General features: G+C 45.9%; 1 protein-coding gene across 2 annotated transcripts in view; it reads left to right on the forward strand.

Moving 5' to 3' along the window:
* The window catches only part of POU6F1 (POU class 6 homeobox 1), a 45,580-nt gene that overhangs the window by 11,664 nt on the left and 11,976 nt on the right, over positions 1-21,940 (forward strand). For both annotated transcript variants that reach the window (XM_079966718.1, XM_079966719.1), the window contains exons 2-4: positions 10,181-10,280; positions 10,756-10,960; positions 19,966-20,087. In XM_079966718.1, coding sequence (XP_079822844.1) covers positions 10,227-10,280; positions 10,756-10,960; positions 19,966-20,087 — 381 coding nt within the window. In that variant the 5' untranslated portion in view covers positions 10,181-10,226. The remainder of the gene's footprint in view (positions 1-10,180; positions 10,281-10,755; positions 10,961-19,965; positions 20,088-21,940) is intronic.

Consider the following 21,940-nt stretch of genomic DNA (forward strand, 5'->3'; position numbering starts at 1 on the left):
TATTTTGCCAGGGTGTATAGTATACTTCTTCATCCTTTACCTCCCTCCAAGCCTACTCACAAGTAGCTGACAATGTTTGGTAATTTGGAATTTGGGGCACTTGTAGATAGAGAGTTCCATAAACTGACAAGTGCTCTTTTTTTTGTCTCAGTCTCTCTGATTGAAAGGTTAACTCATAGCTGTCAACTGTCCCTTATTTGGTGGGAAACTCCCTTATCCCAGCGCCGCGTCCCGCTGCTGTCCCTTATTGATGATGTCCCTTAAATTTCCCGGGTTTCAAAGGAAGCAGCTCCTCTCCCTCCCTCCCTGCTGGCCAAGGAGGAAGGAGGCTCCAACTGTGTTGCTTGGCTGCGTTGCTCACCCAATAAGGAGTCTTAAGAATGACTGGGGGGTGGAGCTTGCATGCCTTGTGCCAATCAAATCGGCTGCTTTGCCTGGGGACTCGCCTTTGCTCAGCGCTTCCCAGTGGAGAGGTGACAGTGATTTTCCTTGCTGCATCCCCTTTGTCAGATTGCTGCGCTGTGGGAACCACCGCTTGAGGCTTCGTTTGGCTGCTGGCTGGGCTTTCTGCCTTTGGCTTGGAGGGGCTCAGAAGTTGAACATACCTGTGCTTGGAAAATCCCTTATTTTGGCTGCTGATCCCTTATTTTTGTGGCTGCTGGTCCCTTATTTTCAAATCTGTAAGTTGACAGCTATGGGTTAACCCAATAGTTAATCAGCTGAAACCAACCTAAAATTTTGAGACTGCAATGCCCAGCCCATGTCAGCCGTAAATCAAAGTCCTGAAGTCACCTGCCATTGTAAGCAAAGGCTAGAAAGGGCAAGAATTCAGGGAAAAGAAAGAGACAAGATGAGTCTACTTGTTGCTTAAATCAAAGTGAGCATGCTCAGGGAACTTGTATTTATTATTATTATTTTATCATTATATATTTATTTATTTATACCCCAGCTTTTTCCCTAATGGGACTCAAGGTATGTTACAAGAACCACTAAAATCATAGAAAAATCAATCGTTAGAATACAATGAAACATGGATATCGCTTATCCTTAGACTTCCCAGTTCATCTCTCCATGGCATTCTAGGTAATCTTTCGCTGGCTGCATATTCTATTATTCCAATCCATTTTTATCTCAAATCTTCCTTTATTTAATGTTATCTGCTGCTCATATGTTCATTCCTACTTGTAGGTTAAATTGAGTATTATACACTCTAAGATACTTTTCAAAGCACTTCCATGTCGGTTTGCATTTCTTGGTACAGAAAGTATTGATTTGGTGTGTAATTAATTCAAGAGGGTTCTGGAAGCTCTGTGTGAAAGACACAAGCAGAAAGTTCATGATGTTTGGGTTATACCTTCAGAGAAGCTGGGTACAGCTGACTTAAACTGGTTCTCTTATCTCTTCAGTCAGGGCCATGCTGACTATAAAAGTAAGGCCAGAAGTAGCCTGGGTTTCACATTCTCTGTCTCTTTTCCTTCTGGTGTGATGTTTTGTACCTAGTATGCTTAGTGTTAAAGTTTAGACTTATTATAAGTTATTGTAAGTTTAAACTTGTTGCAACTGGATTTCTTATGGACAGTGCCAATCCTGAATGTATTGGATTTGTGACCATTATGCTCATTTGCCTTCAGTAGCAGAAAAACTCTGCTGAGTGAAATAGGCCTCTGGTCTATTTTTTGGGAATCCTGCAACGTGTTTAAGTTTTTACTCTGCTAGCTATACGTTGGAATCTGCTCTGGATCAATATTGAGTAGAATTTCATGACATTCCACTCATTCCTGGCTAGTGATCTTGTATTGGCCAGAGCAACGTAGTGGCGCATGCGTTGAACCCCACCTGATACCAGTGAGTTCAAGACTTCTTGCATGCTTGAACCCCAATAATCAGTTGCTGTGGGGGACTCTGCTTCTACATGCTGTCAACTAAGAAGGCTGCAGGTGTTACGCAGAAAAGACAAGAAAGGAGGGGCTAGGGACATCCTTGCTATGCATTCCTGTGTATTGTGCAAAGAGAAATTTTTTTCACTCCTTTGTGGGGAGCACCTAGAGTTCTTATTTTCACACATCAGTGTCATACATTGTCATACGGGTGGAGGAAAACCTTAAACACGTTGCAGAGTCCCCCAAAATAGACCATAGGCAATAGTACAGTGGTACCTCGGGTTAAGTACTTAATTTGTTCTTAACCTGAAACTGTTCTTAACCTGATGCACCACTTTACCTAATGGGGCGTCCTGCTGCCGCCGTGCGGCCGGAGCACGATTTCTGTTCTCATCCTGAAACAAAGTTCTTAACCCAAGGTACTATTTCTGGGTTAGCGGAGTCTGTAACCTGAAGCATATATAACCCAAGGTACCACTGTACTTCATTCAGCAGAGCTATACTTGTGTTGAAGGCAAATGCTACGTAATGGTTATCAAATCCAATGCAGTCAGGGTTGGCTCAGTGCATACAAAATCCAGTTGCAGCATTTATAAACTTAACTCATAATAAGGCTAAACCTTAGTACTAAGAAACACCACACCAGAAGGAAGAGAGAGAAAGAGAAAAGTAAGATCCAGGCTCCTTTTGGCCCATATTTATAGTCAGCATGACTCTGCAGAATAGAGATAAGAGAACTAGTTCAAAGCAGCTTCCCAGAAAGTATAACCCAAACAATCGTTAACACTGCTGCGTCTGCTTCTCTCACACAGAGATGCTTCTAGTGGTTTCTAGAATTAATCAGAATAGAAAAGAATAGGAAAGATCTTTACACAAGATATCAATACTTTCTGCACTAAGAAATGCAAACTGACAACCAGAACTTCAGAAGCACAAGCTTATTTGCACTTCCAACTTTTATCATCCGCTCTTCTACCCCCACCCCCAACTCCCAGCTAGGTACACGATTTGCAATAATGTGACCCATCAACTAATGTGAGGTAGCCTGAAAGAGAGAACTGCTGTTTGTTTCATGTGTAGATTCCACTGTCAACTCTCCTAGACAGGTGTTGTGGGTTTTTGCATTGCTTCCATGAACAAAAGAAGGGGGGCAATGCTAGGGAGCTATGCTTTTCTCAACCACTTTCATTTGCTTCCTGTCTTAAGAAACATCCCTACACAGCAACAGACGCAGGCCTACAGTCTGCTTACAGAAGTTGGCCAGTTCTCTTGGGATTTAAACGAGAGATCTGGGGCGCTGGTTAAATCCTGACAGTTTTCTGATGGTAAGTGAGGGCATCTCTGCAGGCTCTGTGCTTCTTACCTGTGGCGTGTTCAGGATAAGATTCCCTCTGGAATAGTATCTGGGACAGTTATGTTTCTGACTCATCGGCATTTGTAATTAAACATGGTAATTCTATTCACTGCGGGGCTCGGGGTGTTGCAAATCGCCCTCTTCCCTTTCCCCCCCATTTTTGCACATTTCATTTCTTTGTCACCATCTGCTGCGAAATGGCTGTTTCTCTTTCAGTGTGCACTTTGCATTGCCATCTGGGCAAAATTATTTGTCCCATTAATTGCGAAAATGTGTGAAGAAGCAAAACAAAAATGCTACTACAAGCCAGCGGAATGTGTGCTAAATGAGATCCAGCCCACTCGCGAGAACATGCATAGAGCTTGACATTATGAAATGCCTATTTTAATAGCCTCTCTTGCTAATTGGTCTTTGCACAGCGTCGAAAAATAGCTCTCCACTTGACTCTGTCCCACGGGGAGGGCCTGAAAAGATCTGAGTCTTTTTTACAAGATTATAAATATCTTAGCAGGAACGCTGTCGTACTGTGGCTATCTTCAGGCTCCCACAATCACTTTCGTGATCAGGAATCTGAGATTCTAAAAGTGGCTCTCCAAAGGCCTTTGTTACGAAAGCTCCGTGTAGAGAGAAACCTCCCCAAGGGGGAACAGGTGTATCTTTTTATATCCCCACACCTCCCCCAGGCATATATACATCATTAGACCATTTAAGTCCTTAGCCATCCTATCTCCCAAGGAAAACCTGGGAGCTGTAGTTCTGTGCAGGGCTACAGGTTGCTTCTCAAATTATCAGCACCAAACTACAGTTCCCAGTGTTCCATCTTGGCCATTTGAAGGCATAGAGCAGTTAATGGTTAGTGAGTACAGAGGTCTGTGCTAGAGTTGGCAGAGGCAGCAAGCAGCAGAAAAAAGGAAGACAAGCCCTGCAGGACTTGGACAGCTCCCAGGACTTGGACAACATGCTTCAACCACCTTTGAAGGCACATTCTTTCACCTTTGGTGGACATGCCCAAGGATTAAGACATTCTGGGAGATGATCTATAATGAAATGAAAAAGGTATTTAAGTATACCTTTCTGAAGAAACCAGAGGCCTTTCTCCTGGGCATGGTCGGCCAATTGGTGCCAAAGAAGGACAGCACTTTCTTTATGTATGCAACAACAGCAGCAAGAATACTTATAGCAAAGTATTGGAAGACACAAGATTTACCCACCCGGGAAGAATGGCAGATGAAGGTGATGGACTATATGGAACTGGCAGAAATGACTGGCAGAATCCGAGACCAGGGAGAAGAGTCGGTGGAAGAAGATTGGAAAAAATTTAAAGATTATTTACAGAAATATTGTAAAATTAATGAATGCTAGAAAATGATGGAATGATGTTATATAGCTTTAGCAGAAATGTGATAAGGAATTAGGTACAGATAGATTGTTAATGTATTAAAGGGAAAAAATAAGGTTAGAACATGTTAAGATAAATTACAGGACAGGAAACAGAGGAAGATGGAAAGGAATTGCTGAAACAGTTATTTGAAGTGGATACAAAAATGGGAGGAGGGAGGAGGTCACTGAAACAAGGGAATGAAAGATATGATTATGAAATTATCGGAGGTGTTTTTAATTGTTTTGTTTGTTTTGTTAATTTAATGTTTTGTGTAGTGTTTTTGTCTTTGTGATGTATTGTATTCTAATGTTTAATTTTTTTTGTATTTTCTTTATTTTTTTTATGTAATCTTCAAACTGTTAATAAATATTATTTTTTTTAAAAAAAACATGCTTCAACCACCTTGTATCACAGAAATGATCCTTACGTCGTGGTGAAGGCCTTGAAGACTGTCTCAAGCCCTACCTCCTCAGTGAGTTTCTTTTAAAATACAGCCTTCTGAAACCTGGCGCTCTGCAGATATTCTAGACAAGTCCCATCATCCCCAGCCATCATGGCCAGTGGCCAGGGATGGAGAGCTGTAGTTCCAAACATCTGGAGGACACAAGGTTGGAAAAGGCTGCTTTGGGAGATTGCAGTCTGGCACGCTTCTGACACCACGTTCTCTTTATGGACTGGTTATCCTCCCAGTCTGATCCCCCACAACAACCCTGTGAGGTAGGTTAGGCTGAGAGGCAGTGACTGGCCCTAGGGCACCCAGCGAGCTTCACGGCTGATTGGGGATTTGAACCCTTGTCTCCCAAGTCCTCATCTGTAACGGCTACACTACACTGTGTGCTTTGCAACAGCATGCACATGCAGGCATAAATACATAATGGAAGAGTTATGCAAACGATTCTCTAATTAATTAAAACAAAATAAGGCTGTATTGTCCTGAGCTAACTATGATTGAATCTTTGTTTCGTAAAGCAGAGGTGGGACCTGAGAGAACACAGACTGAGTTTTCCTATTGCCACTTTTGTAACTCCCTATACTACCATTATCTTACTTTATTATTTGCTTTAATAGGGTGGGAAGGGTGGTGTATATGGGTACTTAGTTTGTGGTTTGTTTGTTTTTATAAAAAAAAACTTTAAATAAACATTTAGTAAAAAAAACACAAGGCAGGAAGGAAGAACCTGTGTTGCTAGACTACATCTCCCATAATCCCAGGCCATTGGGCATGCTGGCTGGGGCGGATGGGAGTTGGAGTCCACAATTTCTGCAGAGCCTGCAGGCTCCCTGCCCTATTATAAAGTATAGTGATTATGGGATAAGTACCGTATTTTTCGCTCTATAACACGCACCAGACCATAACACGCATGTAGTTTTTAGAGGAGGAAAACAAGAAAAAAAATATTCTAAATGAAACAGTGGATAGATGATTTTTGTGGTTCGTGCTGTGGCCACAGACGTGATCTGACAGTGAGTTTGGAGTAGCCCAATGCAAAAATCCTGAGAGTCCATGTGGATCCATGCTTTGTAACCACATTTTTGCACCACTGCGGCCCCAGGCAACAGTGGGTGCGTGATTTTTTTGGTGCAAGATGTAGCCATGGGCATGCTATGTGATCTGATGGTGAATTTGGCGTGACCCAGTGCAAAAATCCTGAGGATCCATGTGGATCCGTGCTTTGTAACCACGTTTTAAGTGGGGAAGGAAGGAAAAGCACTCAAGGGACAAGGAACACACGTGGGGTGTGTGGAGAAGGATGCTGCTAATAATGCAGGAGAGGAGTTTAAGGGGAGAAGAAGCACGCGTGGGATGGGTGGAGAAGAATGCTGCTAATAATGAAGAAGAGGGGTATAAGGGGAGAAGGCTCCTCTCCCCTCCCGCTTTGCTCCTTTAAAGAAGCAGGCTCTCTGTCCCTCTCTCCTCCCCACTCCGCGGCTCTTCTCCCGCTTTGCTGTTTCAAAGCGAGTCACGGAGGAGGGAAGGAAGGGGAACCATGGATCCTCTGCTCACGACTGCAGCAGATCTCCCTCGCCACCCACAGGCATTTGCTCCATAACACACACAGACATTTCCCCTTACTTTCTAGGAGGAAAAAAGTGAGTGTTATCGTGCAAAAAATACGGTATTTTGCTATATGCTAATATACTACTCCCTTCAGTCCAAAGGGAAAGAGCAGTGAAGTCTTTCAGGAAATGCAATTAAAGCACATTTTCCTGCTTTCCCATTCCAGCTTGGTTAGATATACACTTTATGCAAACACACACACACACACACACACACACACAGAGAGCACATTGTTAACAGCTCGCCTCAAGTGGTTGAAGGCTGAACCTTGAGAGGCACTGAAGTTTTATAGATGTATGGTAAGTTGCATGTTTGGATTGTGGTTCCTGCAATTAGCAGATGAGGTGGGAGATCGGTTTCTGCATTAGACCACTTCAAACTGCAGCTGCGTTCTTGTACATAATGCCTGGGAAACAACTAGATTAGAGGAACCTTGTCCCTGGCATCTCATTTAAGATGCATCATTATGTAGTTTGTGCCCCACGGTTTGAAATGTAACAGCCCAGATAATGTTTCATTTATCTCCTCATTTGCTTTGTGTGAGAATGAGGTTTAGGAAGAAAGAATTTTAGCTATGTGCATAACAGGAAATTGTATACTGAGAGCATCATAGTTGACAAAGGCTATCTGACCTTGAGATGCCAGAAAAGGAGTGGACAATGAGCAGAGAACAGAGTAACCATGTGGAGAACGATAACTAACGACTTTGGAAAAACTTGGAGAAAAGGCTCTCAAACCCATTCCGGTTTGGAAGACAGGAAAAACTCAGACCTTAGTGACTGCTAGCTCTGCCCATAGGAACCCCTAAGTAAAACCAGGCAGAGGTTCTGCTTGCAACCAAGCGGCATATAAAATTTGTTAAATAAAGAATAATAAAATAATTGTTGTGACTCCCACTCAAGAACAACAGCAAGAGGTGTACTTCCTTGGGGGTTAAGAAGCTGTTCTTTATTCTGACAGTATAAACTCAGGAACGGGAGAAGAGCAGAAATTAATCTAGATGGCCCTGGGTACCAGTGGTAAGGTAAACCAATTCAAGCTTCATAGTCCGCTAAAGGCAGTTCATGATTCCAGGGTCAGGAGTTGCAGTCTGAGACTGTACAGGTAACACAACACTGTCAAACTGATAGTTACGTAAATTGAACTAACAGTGGTGCCTCGCAAGACGAAAAGAATCCGTTCCGCGAGTCTCTTCGTCTTGCGGTTTTTTCGTCTTGCAAAGCAAGCCCATTAGCGGATTAGCGCTATTAGGGGCTTAGCGGATCAGCTGATAAGCGGCTTAGCGGCTTAGAAAAAGGGGGGGGAGAAAGAAAAAAACCCGCAGGAACTCGTCTTGTGGGGCACCACTGTACCCACAATGTAACTGGCTGTGTTTAACTATATAAATTCTTTATACATCATAGAAACATAACTCTTTTCACATGATCTAATTGAGTAGAAGCAATTAAGGACCAACATTTAGAACAGGAAATACAAATAGATCAGTTCTGCTATATGTAATGTCCAAATAGAAGCTTTTGTGTTCCATGTATGTACAAAAGAATCAGTTTTTTTAAACGTAATGTCCAAATAAAAGCTTTTTGTGTTCCACGTATGTCTTCGCGAATACAAGAGTAAAACGTAGCAACTTTAAGGAGCGGTACTTGCAAAAGATGAACTTTTGTTTGTAATGTTCCACATCTTCGTTTGCAAAGTATGATTGTTGTATGCAGGTTTCAGACATAGGATACGAAAGATCTTAACATGTGCCTTTGCAAAATATAGTTGTTGTATGCCGGTGTCAGACGAAAGAACTTAAACGTGACAAGGATTCCCAGAATAATACAGTGGTGCCCCGCAAGACAAACGCCTTGCAAGGCGGAAAACCCGCTAGACGAAAGGGTTTTCCGTTTTGGAGGCGCTTCGCAAAATGAATTTCCCTATGGGCTTGCTTCCCAAGACGAAATGTCTTGCGAGTTCCTGCGGGTTTCCCCCCCCTTTTTCCCCCTTTTCCTAAGCAGCTAAGCCGCTTATCAGCTGATCCGCTGATAAGCCGCTTATCAGCTGATCCGCTAAAAGCCGCTAATAGCGCTAATCCGCTAAGCTGTCAATGGGCTTGCTTCGCAAGACGAAAAAACCGCTATACGAAGAGCCTCGTCTTGCGAGACACCACTGTACCTTGTTTTGCCCTGCCGGGCTTTGTCAGCTGAGCATACCCATATTTTGTGTATCAGAGACATGGAACGAGTGACACGGCGATTCTTCAGAGGCAACACCTGGCTTTCTTCTTCCTGACTGCTGAGTCTCCCTCCCTTCCTCTGGCATTGAAAAGGGCCTCCCTGGCATTGCACTGGCCTTTCTCCTACCCCAGAGCCAAGAAGGAGCGGGCCTGCGAGTCTTCCAGAAGGAGAATCTGAACAGAAAGACCTGGCTCTGAGCAGGACGACTCTGATCCATGACCTCTCTCCTCCCACTCGTTGCCCTCACCAGAGTCCTTGGGGATGGCCATGGCAGAAGGGTCTTTAGGTTTTTTTCAGGTGCACACAATTTCTGGCCAGTTCAGTGGTTGCAATTTGTGGGCTCCTGCATGTGTCTGCATAAATAAAGAGCTCCTTCCTGCATGCATCAAGTAGATTTGAATGTCACCCAGGAAAGCCAAGTGCGTCACAGAGACACTCCTTATAAAAAATGCATGAGACTCTTATAAAGGCAATTACCTTTCTGCAAGGCAGTGGAGGGACAATACGTGACCCAACGAAGTAATGAAAAACGTGTAAGAGTGGAACACTGTTTTGTCCTGTCAACAAGTGAGGCTACCACCACCACCACCACACACACACACACACACACACACACAAATCCAGTAATTGAGCATAGCAAGGAAAAATAATCCAAAATAGGAAATATAAGACGAAATGTGGATATTATCTTCTTCTTCTTCTTCTTCTTCTTCTTCTTCTTCTTCTTCTTTCTTTCTTTCTTTCTTTCTTTCTTTAGATAAGTTCACATGATCTGTTTTGCCTGCTTTGGCCCCTATGGGGTAATGAGCCGTTGTCACGGGATCACCTTCCCTTTCATGACGAAACCCGTAAGCTGTTCGACAAACACAGCTTGGGAACATGTTAGTGGGCAGCTCAAGGGGTTTTTGCTCCCAGTTCCTGCAAAGATGCCCATGGTAGCAAAACCCCCTTGAGCTGCCCTCCAAGGACTCAACCAGAAATAGCAGGGTTGGGTTAGGGTCGGGTAGAGTCAAAGGAAGAATTGGTGAAAGTGAGATTTGGGTGGGTTAAGCCTTGAAGAAAATAGGCTAAACTAGATACTGCTGTGCAAAGGGCTGTAGCTCATCTGTTTGGCATTCACAAGGTCCCAGGTTCAATCCCAGTAGGGCTGGGAGAGGCCTCTGACCCTGGAGAGATGTTGTTCATCAGGTGAATCAATGGCCTGAGTCATTAAAAGGCGGCATGCTGTGTGGCTCCCAGGCTTGGACCAATGAACGCTCCCATAACCTTTATGTCTTCCTTTTGCAGTATGTGACCCGCCGAAGGCTGCCACCAGTCCTTCCAGCGTCCAATCATGGACACCGACACCGTGCCCCCACATGAAGCCTCGTTGACAGTGAATGAGCAGGTATGTGCCTCTCGCAGACAACAATAAAATAGTACATTATAAAATCATTCATTATAAAATTAATTCGAATCAAATTGATGGCAACCATTGGGCTAGAGTTCTGTGAAGAATTACCAAAGGAGGGGGTCAGACTGTGCCTTGGCAAAAGGCCTGGTGGAACAGCTCTGTCTTGCAGGCCCTGCGGAAAGATGTCAAGTCCCGCAGGGCCCTAGTCTCTTGTGACAGAGCGTTCCACCAGATCGGAGCCACAGCTGAAAAAGCCCTGGCTCTAGTTGAGGCCAGCCTAACCTCTCTGTGGCCTGGGACCTTCAAGATGTTTGTGTTTGAAGACCGTAAGTTCCTCTGTGGGGCATACCAGGAGAGGCAGTCCTGTAGGTACCGCTTTGTCAAAGGGGTGCTGGAGTGGCGGGGGAGAGGAGCTGCCGCTGCCCCAGCGGAGCCTTAGAAAAGGTTATCCTTTGTTGTCTCTTTTCAGGTGATTGTGATGTCGGGTCATGAGACCATTCGGGTGCTGGAGGTGGGCGTGGATGCTCCAATACCTGTGGAGAACGAAGGGAAAACTCTGAAAACTGCAGCAGCAACCAGAGAAGAGGCTCCTGTGAGCTGCCCTCCAGAGCCCAGTGAAATGGGAAGGGAAGGGGTAGAGCAAAACCCAGCAAAGGAATCGGGAGAGTCAGGTGGTAAGAGGCACTTTGTTCGTTCATTCTTTCCGTCCGCCCTGCTGCCCAAGAGGCCGTGCCGTAAAATAAATTGTAGGTTAAATGGGTCAACAAGGGGGCAACCTACAGGCCTCTTAGTCTTCTTTTTGTGGTATATTCTGCATTAGGAAAAAGTCCAACTTTATAAAAAGTTAAGGACCCTACAAATCTTCATCAGAGGCCCTTCTCTGTGTGCCTCAATCAAGGGCCCAAGTGAATCGATCTTCTTGGTGGTAACTCTCCATCTGTGGAATGTTTTCCCCAGGGAAACACGTCTGGCACACGTCTTGTCAGTTTTTATGAGGCACAATAACACGTTTTTTAATTTGTCTTTTTTTTTTTTTAAAGATATTTATTAGAATTTCCAATTTAATACAAAAAAACCAACAGAAAAAAGCAATACACAAAAGATAACAAAAATAGAAGAATACACAATTAAGAAAAAAGAAAAAAGAAAACAAATATAATTTCCATTACTTATTTCTCAGACCTCCTCTCACCTCCCCCTTTTGTATTCCAGTTCAAATTCTTAACTCAGCAAATCCTCATTATAACTTATTATTACTTATTTAACTTATTGCTCATCCTTTGCATTACAGCTGGTAACCACTTAGTTTCTGTCCAACATCATTTCAACATTCCTTGATTTTACAATATTTCTGCAAATAATCTTTAAACTTCTTCCTGTCTTCTTCCACCGCCTCTTTTCCCTGGTCTCGGATTCTGCCGGTCATTTCTGCCAGTCCCATATAGTCAATCATCTTCATCTGCCATTCTTCCAGAGTGGGTAAATCTTGTGTCTTCCAGTATTTTGTGATGAGTATTCTTGCTGTTGTTGTTGCGTACATAAAAAAAGTTCTATCCTTCTTTGGCACCAATTGGCCAACCATGCCCAGGAGAAAGGCCTCTGGTTTCTTCAAGAAGGTGTACTTAAATACCTTTTTCATTTCATTATAGATCATTTCCCAAAAAGCCTTAATCCTTGGGCACGTCCACCAAAGGTGAAAGAATGTGCCTTCAGTTTCTTTGCATTTCCAACATTTATTATCGGGCGAATGATAAATTTTTGCAAGCTTGACTGGGGTCATGTACCACCTATACATCATTTTCATTATATTCTCTCTTAAGGCATTACATGCTGTAAACTTCAAACCGGTGGTCCACAACTGTTCCCAGTCAGCAAACATAATGTTGTGTCCAACATCCTGTGCCCATTTAATCATTGCAGATTTTACCGTTTCATCCTGCGTGTTCCATTTCAGCAGCAAATTATACATCTTTGTCAGGGAACTGCCATCGGAAGGACAGGTGGTGAAAAGGCTTCAGGAGAATAGGAGAGCCTCTTCTTCAGCAGAAGAGGGAACCAGTAGGGGGAGTGGGAGAGCTCCAAAGGAAAGGGAGTCGGAGGGGAGGCTCTGGGATACTTCCAGTGGGAACAGCGAGGAGGTATCAGAACAGCCCTTAAGAACTCCCACCCCCCGCCGGAAACTGTCACGCAGGGAATCCAGGAGGCGCATGTCTGTGAAACAGCTTTTATGTTGGAAACGCTTCCGCAAACGCCCACTGTCAGATTCTACCAGCGACTGAGGGAGCCATGCCCAAGGGCTCCTCTCAAGGCAGAGTTTCACTACACTGAGTGAGCTCTGAGGGATCGAGTTTCAACGCACAAGCAGCTCATTATCCCACCACAGCAATCTGACAGTCCCTGAAAGCAGCTTGTGCAAAGAGAGGCATCATGAGCAACCCAGCCGGAGCCGGAGATGGGGGAGCAGCTGCAGCCGGTCCTAGCCTGGAAGAAAGGTACAGGATGTTGGAGGTACAGTTAGCTCTGCAAACGGCGAGGTTGGAGGAGAGGAGGGCTCATGATGCAGAAAAGGGGAAAGCCGCCCAGCTCTCGAGGAAAGTGCCAGGACTGGTGCAGAAGTTTGGGGGTGATCCCAGGAATTATCAAGCCTTCAGGACTGAGATGCAATATGCCCTCAATCTGCAGTTTGATGATTTTCCTGATGAGGATTCGAGGGTTGCTTTTGTGATTGGGCATCTCGAAGGCCCGGCCAGAGATTGGGTGAGACCACTAATGGCAGCCAATAATGAAGCCCTAAGGGACACAAGGAAGTTTTTTCGCGCCATGGATCTGATGTTTTCCAGCGAGATTGAGCAGGGAGTGGCGCGCAGGCAGTTAATGGCGTGTAAACAAGGGAACCGATCTGTCCGTGAGTACTGGACTGAGTTCACCATGTTGATCCATAAATTAGGATGGGATTTGTCAGCGGAACCGATACAAATGCTGTTCGAAGAAGGACTATCTTCGGCAGTGAAAGACGAACTTTCCCGGGGGCCCAGGGCGGAGTCTATGGACCTTCTGACTAAATCAGCGCTGGCCATAGGCTCACGCCAGGAGGCCAGAGCCTTGGAGAAGCGGGAAGGGAAAGGGGAGCGTTGGAGGGATTTCCGCATTCCAGAGATGCCAGAGCAGCCTTCTCTGCCAGCAGAGCCGATGGAAATCGGAACAGCGCGCGCGCGCGCAATTTCAAACCCCAGTGAAGGGCGGAAGAAGGAGGGAAAAGGCGCCAAGAAATGTTTTCTCTGCCAACAGCCAGGTCATTTTGCCAGAGTTTGTCCGCAAAGAAAGGAATGGCAAGGAATGGCGGGAGCTGTTGGGGAGGAGGGAGAAGGAGCTAAGGAGCAAGTAAAAGCCAACGCCTGGCTGCCACCGACGGGGCACAGCAGCCAGGCCAAGGAACAGTAAATGTGCCCACGCCAGAACCCCCAAGACCAGCTCTTGTAATAGAGGTATTGCTGGAGCTGGCAAACGGACACCCACTAAAAGTGAAGGCGTTACTAGACTCAGGCAGCTCCTGCAACTTTATGAGTAAGGAGTTTGCAGCCGCCCATCAGATACAAACCATTCCTTTAAAAAATCCCCTGCAGGTGACCACGATTGATGGGAGGGCGCTGTTGGGGGGAGAAGTAGACCAGCAAACTGTCCCCATGACAATGAGGGTGGCAAGACACACAGAACGGATAGCGTTTAATATAGCCACGTTGGGAGGAGCGCCCATCATTTTGGGGATGAGCTGGCTAGCGCTGCATGATCCGCTTGTGGGATGGCACCAGAGAGTGGTTTCCTTTGGGTCAGCACATTGTATGGGACACTGCACAGAAAGAGGGGGCCAAGTAGGGACTCAGGCCACGTTAGCAAAGATAGAAGCAATGGAACAAGGTAGGGTACCACGACAATATGCAGATTTTGCCGACGTCTTCAGCGAAAGGGAAGCAGATAAACTACCCCCGCACAGACCCTTTGACTGCCAAATCAACTTACTTCCAGGGGCGCAATTGCCAGTGGGCAAGGTGTATGCAATGTCTGACAGAGAAATGCAGGAGCTAAGGGAGTTTATTGACAAAAACCTCAAGCGTGGGTTCATCAGGGAGTCACGAGCGGTGGGGGGTAGTCCAGTGTTCTTTGTAGACAAAAAAAACTCGGACAAACCGAGATTAATTGTGGATTTCAGGGCCCTAAACGCAGTGTCCGAACCCGTGAGCTTCCCTATGCCCAGAATCGATGACATTCTGACCCGGGTGAGAAAAGGGAAGATTTTTACCAAGCTGGACCTGAGGGGGGCGTATAACCTGATACGTATGAGAAAGGGAGATGAGTGGAAAACCACTATGTTCACCCCCTTGGGGGCATTTGAGTACTGCGTTATGCCCTTCGGCCTCCAAGCGGGTTCCGCAGTATTTCAATCATTCATGAATCACGTACTAGGACCATTGCTGTACAAGAACTGCGCTGCGTTCTTGGACGATGTACTGGTGTACTCGGAGGATGAAGAGCAGCATGTGCGAGATGTGCGAGAAGTACTGAGCAAACTGCAAGAAAACCAGCTGTGGGTGAAACTGGAGAAGTGTCAGTTCCACACCAGGGAGGTGGAATTCCTTGGGTACCGGTTGTCGGACAAGGGGCTGGCCATGGATCCTAGCAAGGTGCAAGCGGTGCTGGAATGGAGGCCACCGAAAACTAAGAAAGATGTGCAGAGGTTTTTGGGGTTCGGAAACTTCTATCGGAAGTTCATCAAGAACTTCGCCCATTTAACAGCCCCCATCACGGATTGTCTCAGCAGTAAGAAGAAATTTGTCTGGACGGAAGAAGCGCAGCGAGCTTTCGAAAGTTTAAAGAGGGCGTTTGCTTCGGAAGAACAACTCTTACACGTGGATCTGCAGCAGCCGATGAGGGTGGAAACCGACGCGTCTGACAGAGCGGTGGGGGCCGTGCTTCTGCAGCCAGGAGCGAATACGTCGGAATGGAGGCCGTGTGCCTTCTTCTCGAGGAAATTGAACAAGTCTGAGAGGAATTATACAGTGTACGACAGAGAATTACTCGCTGTCCACGAAGCGTTCAAGAGATGGAGACACCTGTTGATTGGAGCGCAACACAAGGTTCAAGTGCGGACAGACCACAAAAATCTAGAATACTGGAGGACAGCCCGAGTGTTGAACCAGAGACAAGTAAGATGGGCGCAAGAGTTCTCCAAGTTCAATTTTGAGATTCGCTACGTGCCAGGGGCTGAGAATGTCAGGGCGGACGCTCTCTCCAGAAAACCTGAGTACTTGGAGGGGGAAGGAGGGGCGGAAGAAAGACATATCATCTCAGAGGACCACTGGGTTTGTGGGGCGGCATTGGTGGGGCAAAGAGAACTGGTAGAGGGTATTGAAAACGATGAATATGCCCAAGAGAAACTTAGGGAACTCAGGGAGACAGGTGAGAACGCAGGGGGGTTTGAGGAAAAGAACGGAAAACTATATTACAAAGGGGCGCTCTACATACCAGGTGGGGAACTAAGAGGGCGGGTGCTTAAGCAGTTGCATGACAGCCCCACGGCGGGGCACTTCGGGCAGCACAAAACCATGTGGTTGGTTACCAGGGAGTTTTGGTGGCCCAAGGTGCGGGAGGACGTGCGGGAGTATGTCAGGGGATGCGACAGGTGCCAAAGAGCAAAGGGAGAGAGGTTGGCGCCAGCGGGGTTATTAGAACCCTTACCCACCCCAGAAAGGCCATGGGAGTTGGTATCCATAGACTTCATGACCGATCTACCGAGATCCAAAGGGAAAACCGCGGTCATGGTGGTGGTAGATCTACTAACTAAGATGTGCCACTTTATAGCTTGTTCACATGCAGTGACAGCGGAAGAAACCGCAAGGTTGTTTGTGGAGCACATTTTTAGGTTGCATGGCGCCCCCTTGAGGGTTTTGAGCGACAGAGGAAAACAATTTACTTCTAGGTTCTGGAGGAAACTAATGAGCATGTTGCATGTGGAGGTAAGTTTTTCCACCGCCAGACACCCAGAAACAAATGGGCAAGCAGAAAGGGCAAACGGGGTTTTGCAACAATATCTGAGGTGTTATGTAAAGGACAGAGAAACGGATTGGGTGGACTGGTTACCTCTGGCAGAATTTGCCTACAACAACGCGGAGAACGTGTCCACAGGGATGAGTCCCTTTCTAGCCAATTATGGGTGTCATCCTCGGGCGTTTCCAGGAGAGGGCGGGGGAAGGTGGAGTGTACCTGCAGCGGAAAATTTTGTTGAAGAGATGGAAGCGATCCACCGTCAGCTCCAACTCAACTTAGAGAAAGCCAAAGAAGAATATAAGAAGCAAGCTGACAGAAATAGGAGGGAAGGCGAAACTATAAGGGTGGGTAACCGGGTGTGGCTATCCACCCAAGGACTGCCGTTCAAGGGAGGGTGTAAGAAATTGAGACCCAAACGGTTGGGACCCTTTGAGGTCATACAGCAGGTGAACCCAGTAGCATTCAAACTCCGATTGCCCAGTCACATGAAATTGCATCCAGTGTTTCACAGGTCATTACTGTCGCCATACAGAGAGGGGTGTGAGTGGGGGGAACATGAGAGGGAGGTCACCCGGACACCCGTCATAGAAGAGAGAGAACGCAACATGGATGTGGCAGGGATCATTGATTCCAGGTGGAAGGGGAATCAGGTGGAATACTTGGTAGAATGGGAGGGGGAGGAAGAGTCAGAAAACGCATGGGTACCGGCAGAGGAAGTCAAAGACGAGATTTTAATAGAAACGTTTCATCGGCGTTTCCCAAGTAAACCACAACCAGTGGCAAGGTTTAGGAGGGAACACTTCGGGACTACAGATGAGGAAGGGGAATTTGAAGGGTTCCCAGAGTCGGAAGTGGAGGTGGAAACAGATTCCGACGAAGAAGAGGAAGAGGGGGAAAGAGGCGGTAGGCAGTGGTTAGAAGTGTTTGAATCCTCGGAGGATGAGGGGAGTTCCTTCCAGGGATTTCCGTCCTCGCCGCCAGTAAGAAAAGAGGCGGGAGGGGGTGAAGGGGGCCCTGGGGGGGAGGTGGATGTCAGGGAACTGCCATCGGAAGGACAGGTGGTGAGAAGGCTTCAGGAGAATAGGAGAGCCTCTTCTTCAGCAGAAGAGGGAACCAGTAGGGGGAGTGGGAGAGCTCCAAAGGAAAGGGAGTCGGAGGGGAGGCTCTGGGATACTTCCAGTGGGAACAGCGAGGAGGTATCAGAACAGCCCTTAAGAACTCCCACCCCCCGCCGGAAACTGTCACGCAGGGAATCCAGGAGGCGCATGTCTGTGAAACAGCTTTTATGTTGGAAACGCTTCCGCAAACGCCCACTGTCAGATTCTACCAGCGACTGAGGGAGCCATGCCCAAGGGCTCCTCTCAAGGCAGAGTTTCACTACACTGAGTGAGCTCTGAGGGATCGAGTTTCAACGCACAAGCAGCTCATTATCCCACCACAATCTTTGACAAAATCTTAGTTTTAGGTTCTAAAAATTCTGTTTCTAATTTCAATTTTTCCACCTGGAATCCATTTTTCTTGTCTAGTTTATAAGCCTCCATTATCTGATGATAATGAAGCCAGTCTCGCACTTTATCTTTTAATTTTTCAAAACTCTGCAATTTCCATTTATCTCCCTCTTGCTCCAAAATTTCCCAGTATTTTGGCCATTTGGACTCCATATTGAGTCTTTTGACAGCTTTTGCTTCCATTGGTGACAATTTTTTAATTTGTCAAGGCCTTTGGTACTTAAGTTTGTATCTATTTCATCTTTTAGTGAGGTGGGGTAGGACTTGTCCTTATTATGTTTCTGGGTGAGCATTTTAGGAATTTTGTATTGTAAAGGTAAAGGGACCCCTGACCATTAGGTCCTGTTGTGAACGACTCTGGGGTTGTGGTGCTCATCTCGCTTCACTGGCCGAGGGAGCCGGCGTACAGCTTCCGGGTCACGTGGCCAGCATGACTAAGCCACTTCTGGTGAAGCAGAGCAGCGCACGGAAACACTGTTTACCTTCCCACCGGAGCGGTACCTATTTATCTACTTGTACTTTGACGTGCTTTCGAACTGCTAGGTTGGCAGGAGCAGGGACCAAGCAACGGGAGCTCACCCGTCGTGGGGATTTGAACCGCCAACCTAGGCTCTGTGGTTTAACCCACAGCGCCACCCACGCCCTAACAATTTTGCATTGTACTCTGTTTTAAATGATCTGCTTTTTCATCCTGCCAGCTTGTATTCTATTATGTTAAGTCACTTGGAGACTTTTTAATGTAAAATGACTATCAAATGAAAGTAATCATAATAAGCAATGCTTCCCTAACTGGTGAGGAAACATGGTGCACGTAAAAACATGAGGGACGTTCTGCCAGCAAGGAGCACTTGAGAGGAGTGGAAACCCAGCTATTAACTCCCAGCTTCCAGAGGTTAGGCCAAAGGATGAGTAGTTTCTCCAGCCGAAATCTCTTGCCAGTGAGCTTTCACACTGCCTGTTGCCAGTTGGTCCACCTCTAGGCCTTGGCCCACCATGTGGGAGTGGAGGGTTCAGGCAGCAGAGATGGATAGAAGCAAGTGGTTGCAAAGTGTGTGGGCTGGGCAAGGTGCCAAAGCCAGGAACAGACAAGTGGGCAAATGCAGAAGGCATCTGGGTAATAGGGATAGTCTGGAAGACATGGAGGACCAAGTGCTTTCTCTAGGCAGTGCATTGTTCAGACTGGAGAACAGCAGTGGACCCCTGCAGGCTATCTAAGCAAAAGTGGAAGGTACCGTAATTTGTTTCCTCCTGAGTTTCTTGTTAGAACAATTCTACCCAGATTCTTCACCTAAGAGGCCTAAGGTGCCTGCTATTCCTTTGTTGGGGGCCTGATTTAAGTGGGTGGACCTATCCACCCGCTGTTCCCTGCAACTGGGCTTCCTGCTTAAATGGGGCCCTCACCTGGTATGTTGGCAGTGTTAGCATGGTTCTTCTGATGGGTACCACAATCACCGTACAGTTAGCACAGGTTTGACTCAAATAACTATCATTAAGAAAAATGAGTCACTTTGCAAATTCTCTAATCATTTGTCCTTTGCGTGTAAAGCAGGTGCCCCCAAATTAAAGAAGAAGAAGAAGTACAGAACATTTTAAATATGATCCCTTACTACAATGCCCCCAAAAATCTACAGTCCTCCAAACATTTTAAATCAACTTATGGTTTACTTTTTTAATTGACTGCCCCATTGATACCCCACTGTGATGCCAAAAGGTCTTTGTGGCTTCTGCTCAAGCCCTCCCCCTCCCAAATTTGTCTATTTTTTTTTAAAAAATGTGTTTTTTCTTTTTCTTTTAACTGACGAGATCTGCAGGCCCCATGCTATAGTTTTCCCACTTCCAGAAAAAAAATGACAACACCCATTTTTACGCTTTGGTGTTGCCCACGTTTACATTTTGGCCACATGCACTTTAAAGGACAATTGGAATTAGAGGCACGTGGGCTATGCCCCCCCCCCTTCTCTGCCTGCCATTATCCTATTTCCAAGTTCCTTCCCTGAATGGCTCTTCCTTCTATAAAGGGCGGTTTCATGCCATGCTCACGAGTGCTACCTCCATCTCCACTTAGCCCAGCATTCTGTGGGTATCACCCGAACGGGTAAACAAAACGAACTGTTTCCTCTTGTCTCCAGGTGAAGTAAAGGCATTACCTGAAATAACCCCTGCACCTATCCCAGGAATCGTCCCCTTCAGCCAAGTGACAAGCCAGCAAACACAAACTCTAACGCCCGTCACACTGCAAGCTGCACCGCAGGTAACTTACCTTACAGCTCTTTTGTCGGGCACGCGGGAGGAAGAAGCCTATTGGCCACTGAACAGAGGAAATGGTGCATTTCAATTTCTGCAACAGTGTGGGAGTTTCCACCTGTGCCTTGGAAGAGCCAGGTGTGGACACATCGAAGCTGAGTTGCCAGAAGTCCCTTGGCTTGGGGGGTTGTAGAACAGAATTCCAAAACTGTCTGTGAAGTTGGCATTTGGTGTGCATTGAGCACTCTGGGCCCCAGGTGTTCTGGGATCAAGAATGCCACATTCTGTCCTATGGGGCTTTGATGCTCTCGAATGGGTTCCTGTTTTCAAAGTGTTCCATCTGGCCAGACTTTGTAGAAATCAAATGCACTCTTCCAGTGTTTACTGGCAGGGATCTGTTTCTTAGCTTGTGCGAAGCGCTGTGGGGCATATGCAATGCAACTCTGGGCCGTGGGTCTGTTCAGGGCCTTACACAGTAAAGAACTTATCGCTGTTAAGGGGAATCTCTTCCTTGTCCTGGAAAACCTGGATTCCAAAGCACATAGGCATTTTGTTCACTGCAAGCTTATATGGAGCAACAATTTTTGTGAAGAAATTGTTCTCGCCCCCAGCCCCCCACCATAATCATCATAGGGGCTAACCATCTCCAAGCCTGAGAAAACTAAGGCGATGCTGAGAGGCCTTTCCACACAATCAGCTTTTTTTTATTGAATCAATGAGCATTTGTTACTGAATTTGATGCACACAGTCCTCCTCCAAGGTTGCATTTTTTGTTGTGGGCATATCACATTTTCCCAGCATTTAATCTGCAGTATTACCAGGGAGTGGGGTGGAGGAATGGAGTTGTGCAAGAGTCAGCTGTTAGGCATTCTGTGCTATTATTAGTGACGCAATTCCCTCCAGCACCAGCACCACCGCTCTGGCACACGTCGTTTTGTAAACGTCTATTTATTTTAGAAAAATCTAATTCCTCCTGGTAGTTGTCCACTCCTTCATTATTCAATGCAAAACATGCCCTCAAGCCTACAAGCCACTTTTCCCTGGGCCATTTTTTGAAATTTAAATTGTTGGTTTTAAATTATCTATATTGTTGTTGTTATTATATTTCGAACAGGTCCCTATGGGTCTTGGGTCCTTATGTACCTCACAGTTTGCAAACAAGAGTTTGTAGCAAACCAGAATTTATTTATTTGTTTTTTAAAAATAAAATACGATAATACTAGTTTTATTCTCAATAGTCATATGCATTTAAAGTTTTAAACATTTTTTTTCAGGGGAAAGTAGATTTCCTTTTCCCCACTTATTACGGCCTCTTGAAGGAAAAGGAAAATATCCTTGAAAAATAATTGAAAAATTCAAAATACCTTGGGCCATTTATAAAAGGATAAAACTGGTCTTCCGCTTTTTTTAATCTTTTGTCCTCCATCGCGCACACATGCAGCAAGACAAGGCAATGCAGTCCTTCCATCTACTATATTGGAATGAGATATCATACTTATTTGCATTGGGACTTGGGGAGCTATCACCTACTTCATAAAATGCAATTGAATCGTGCTTCATTTGATTGTGTGGAAAGGCCTTTAGTGCTGATGTCAGCAGGAGAGATTCAGTGCTCAATCATCTTCTTCTCTGCTCTGGGCATTTGCCACTTAGAGCAAGAGTTCCCAGCCGCTGCACATTTTGTGGATGCTGCAATGTCCACAGAGAGGCAAAAGACTGAGGCAGAGGTATCTGAGACTGAGATGCTTTTCTAGGCAGGAGGCTTTGTATTCAGGTGTGCTTACACCACCCAGCTCTTTTCTAAGATGAGTACAGAGGAGCTCTCCTTCCTTGCTCCTCTTCTCTTCTGAACCCTCTGCA

This window comes from Podarcis cretensis, assembly GCF_951804945.1.
Source record: "Podarcis cretensis genome assembly, chromosome: 2".
Lineage (NCBI taxonomy): Eukaryota > Metazoa > Chordata > Lepidosauria > Squamata > Lacertidae > Podarcis > Podarcis cretensis.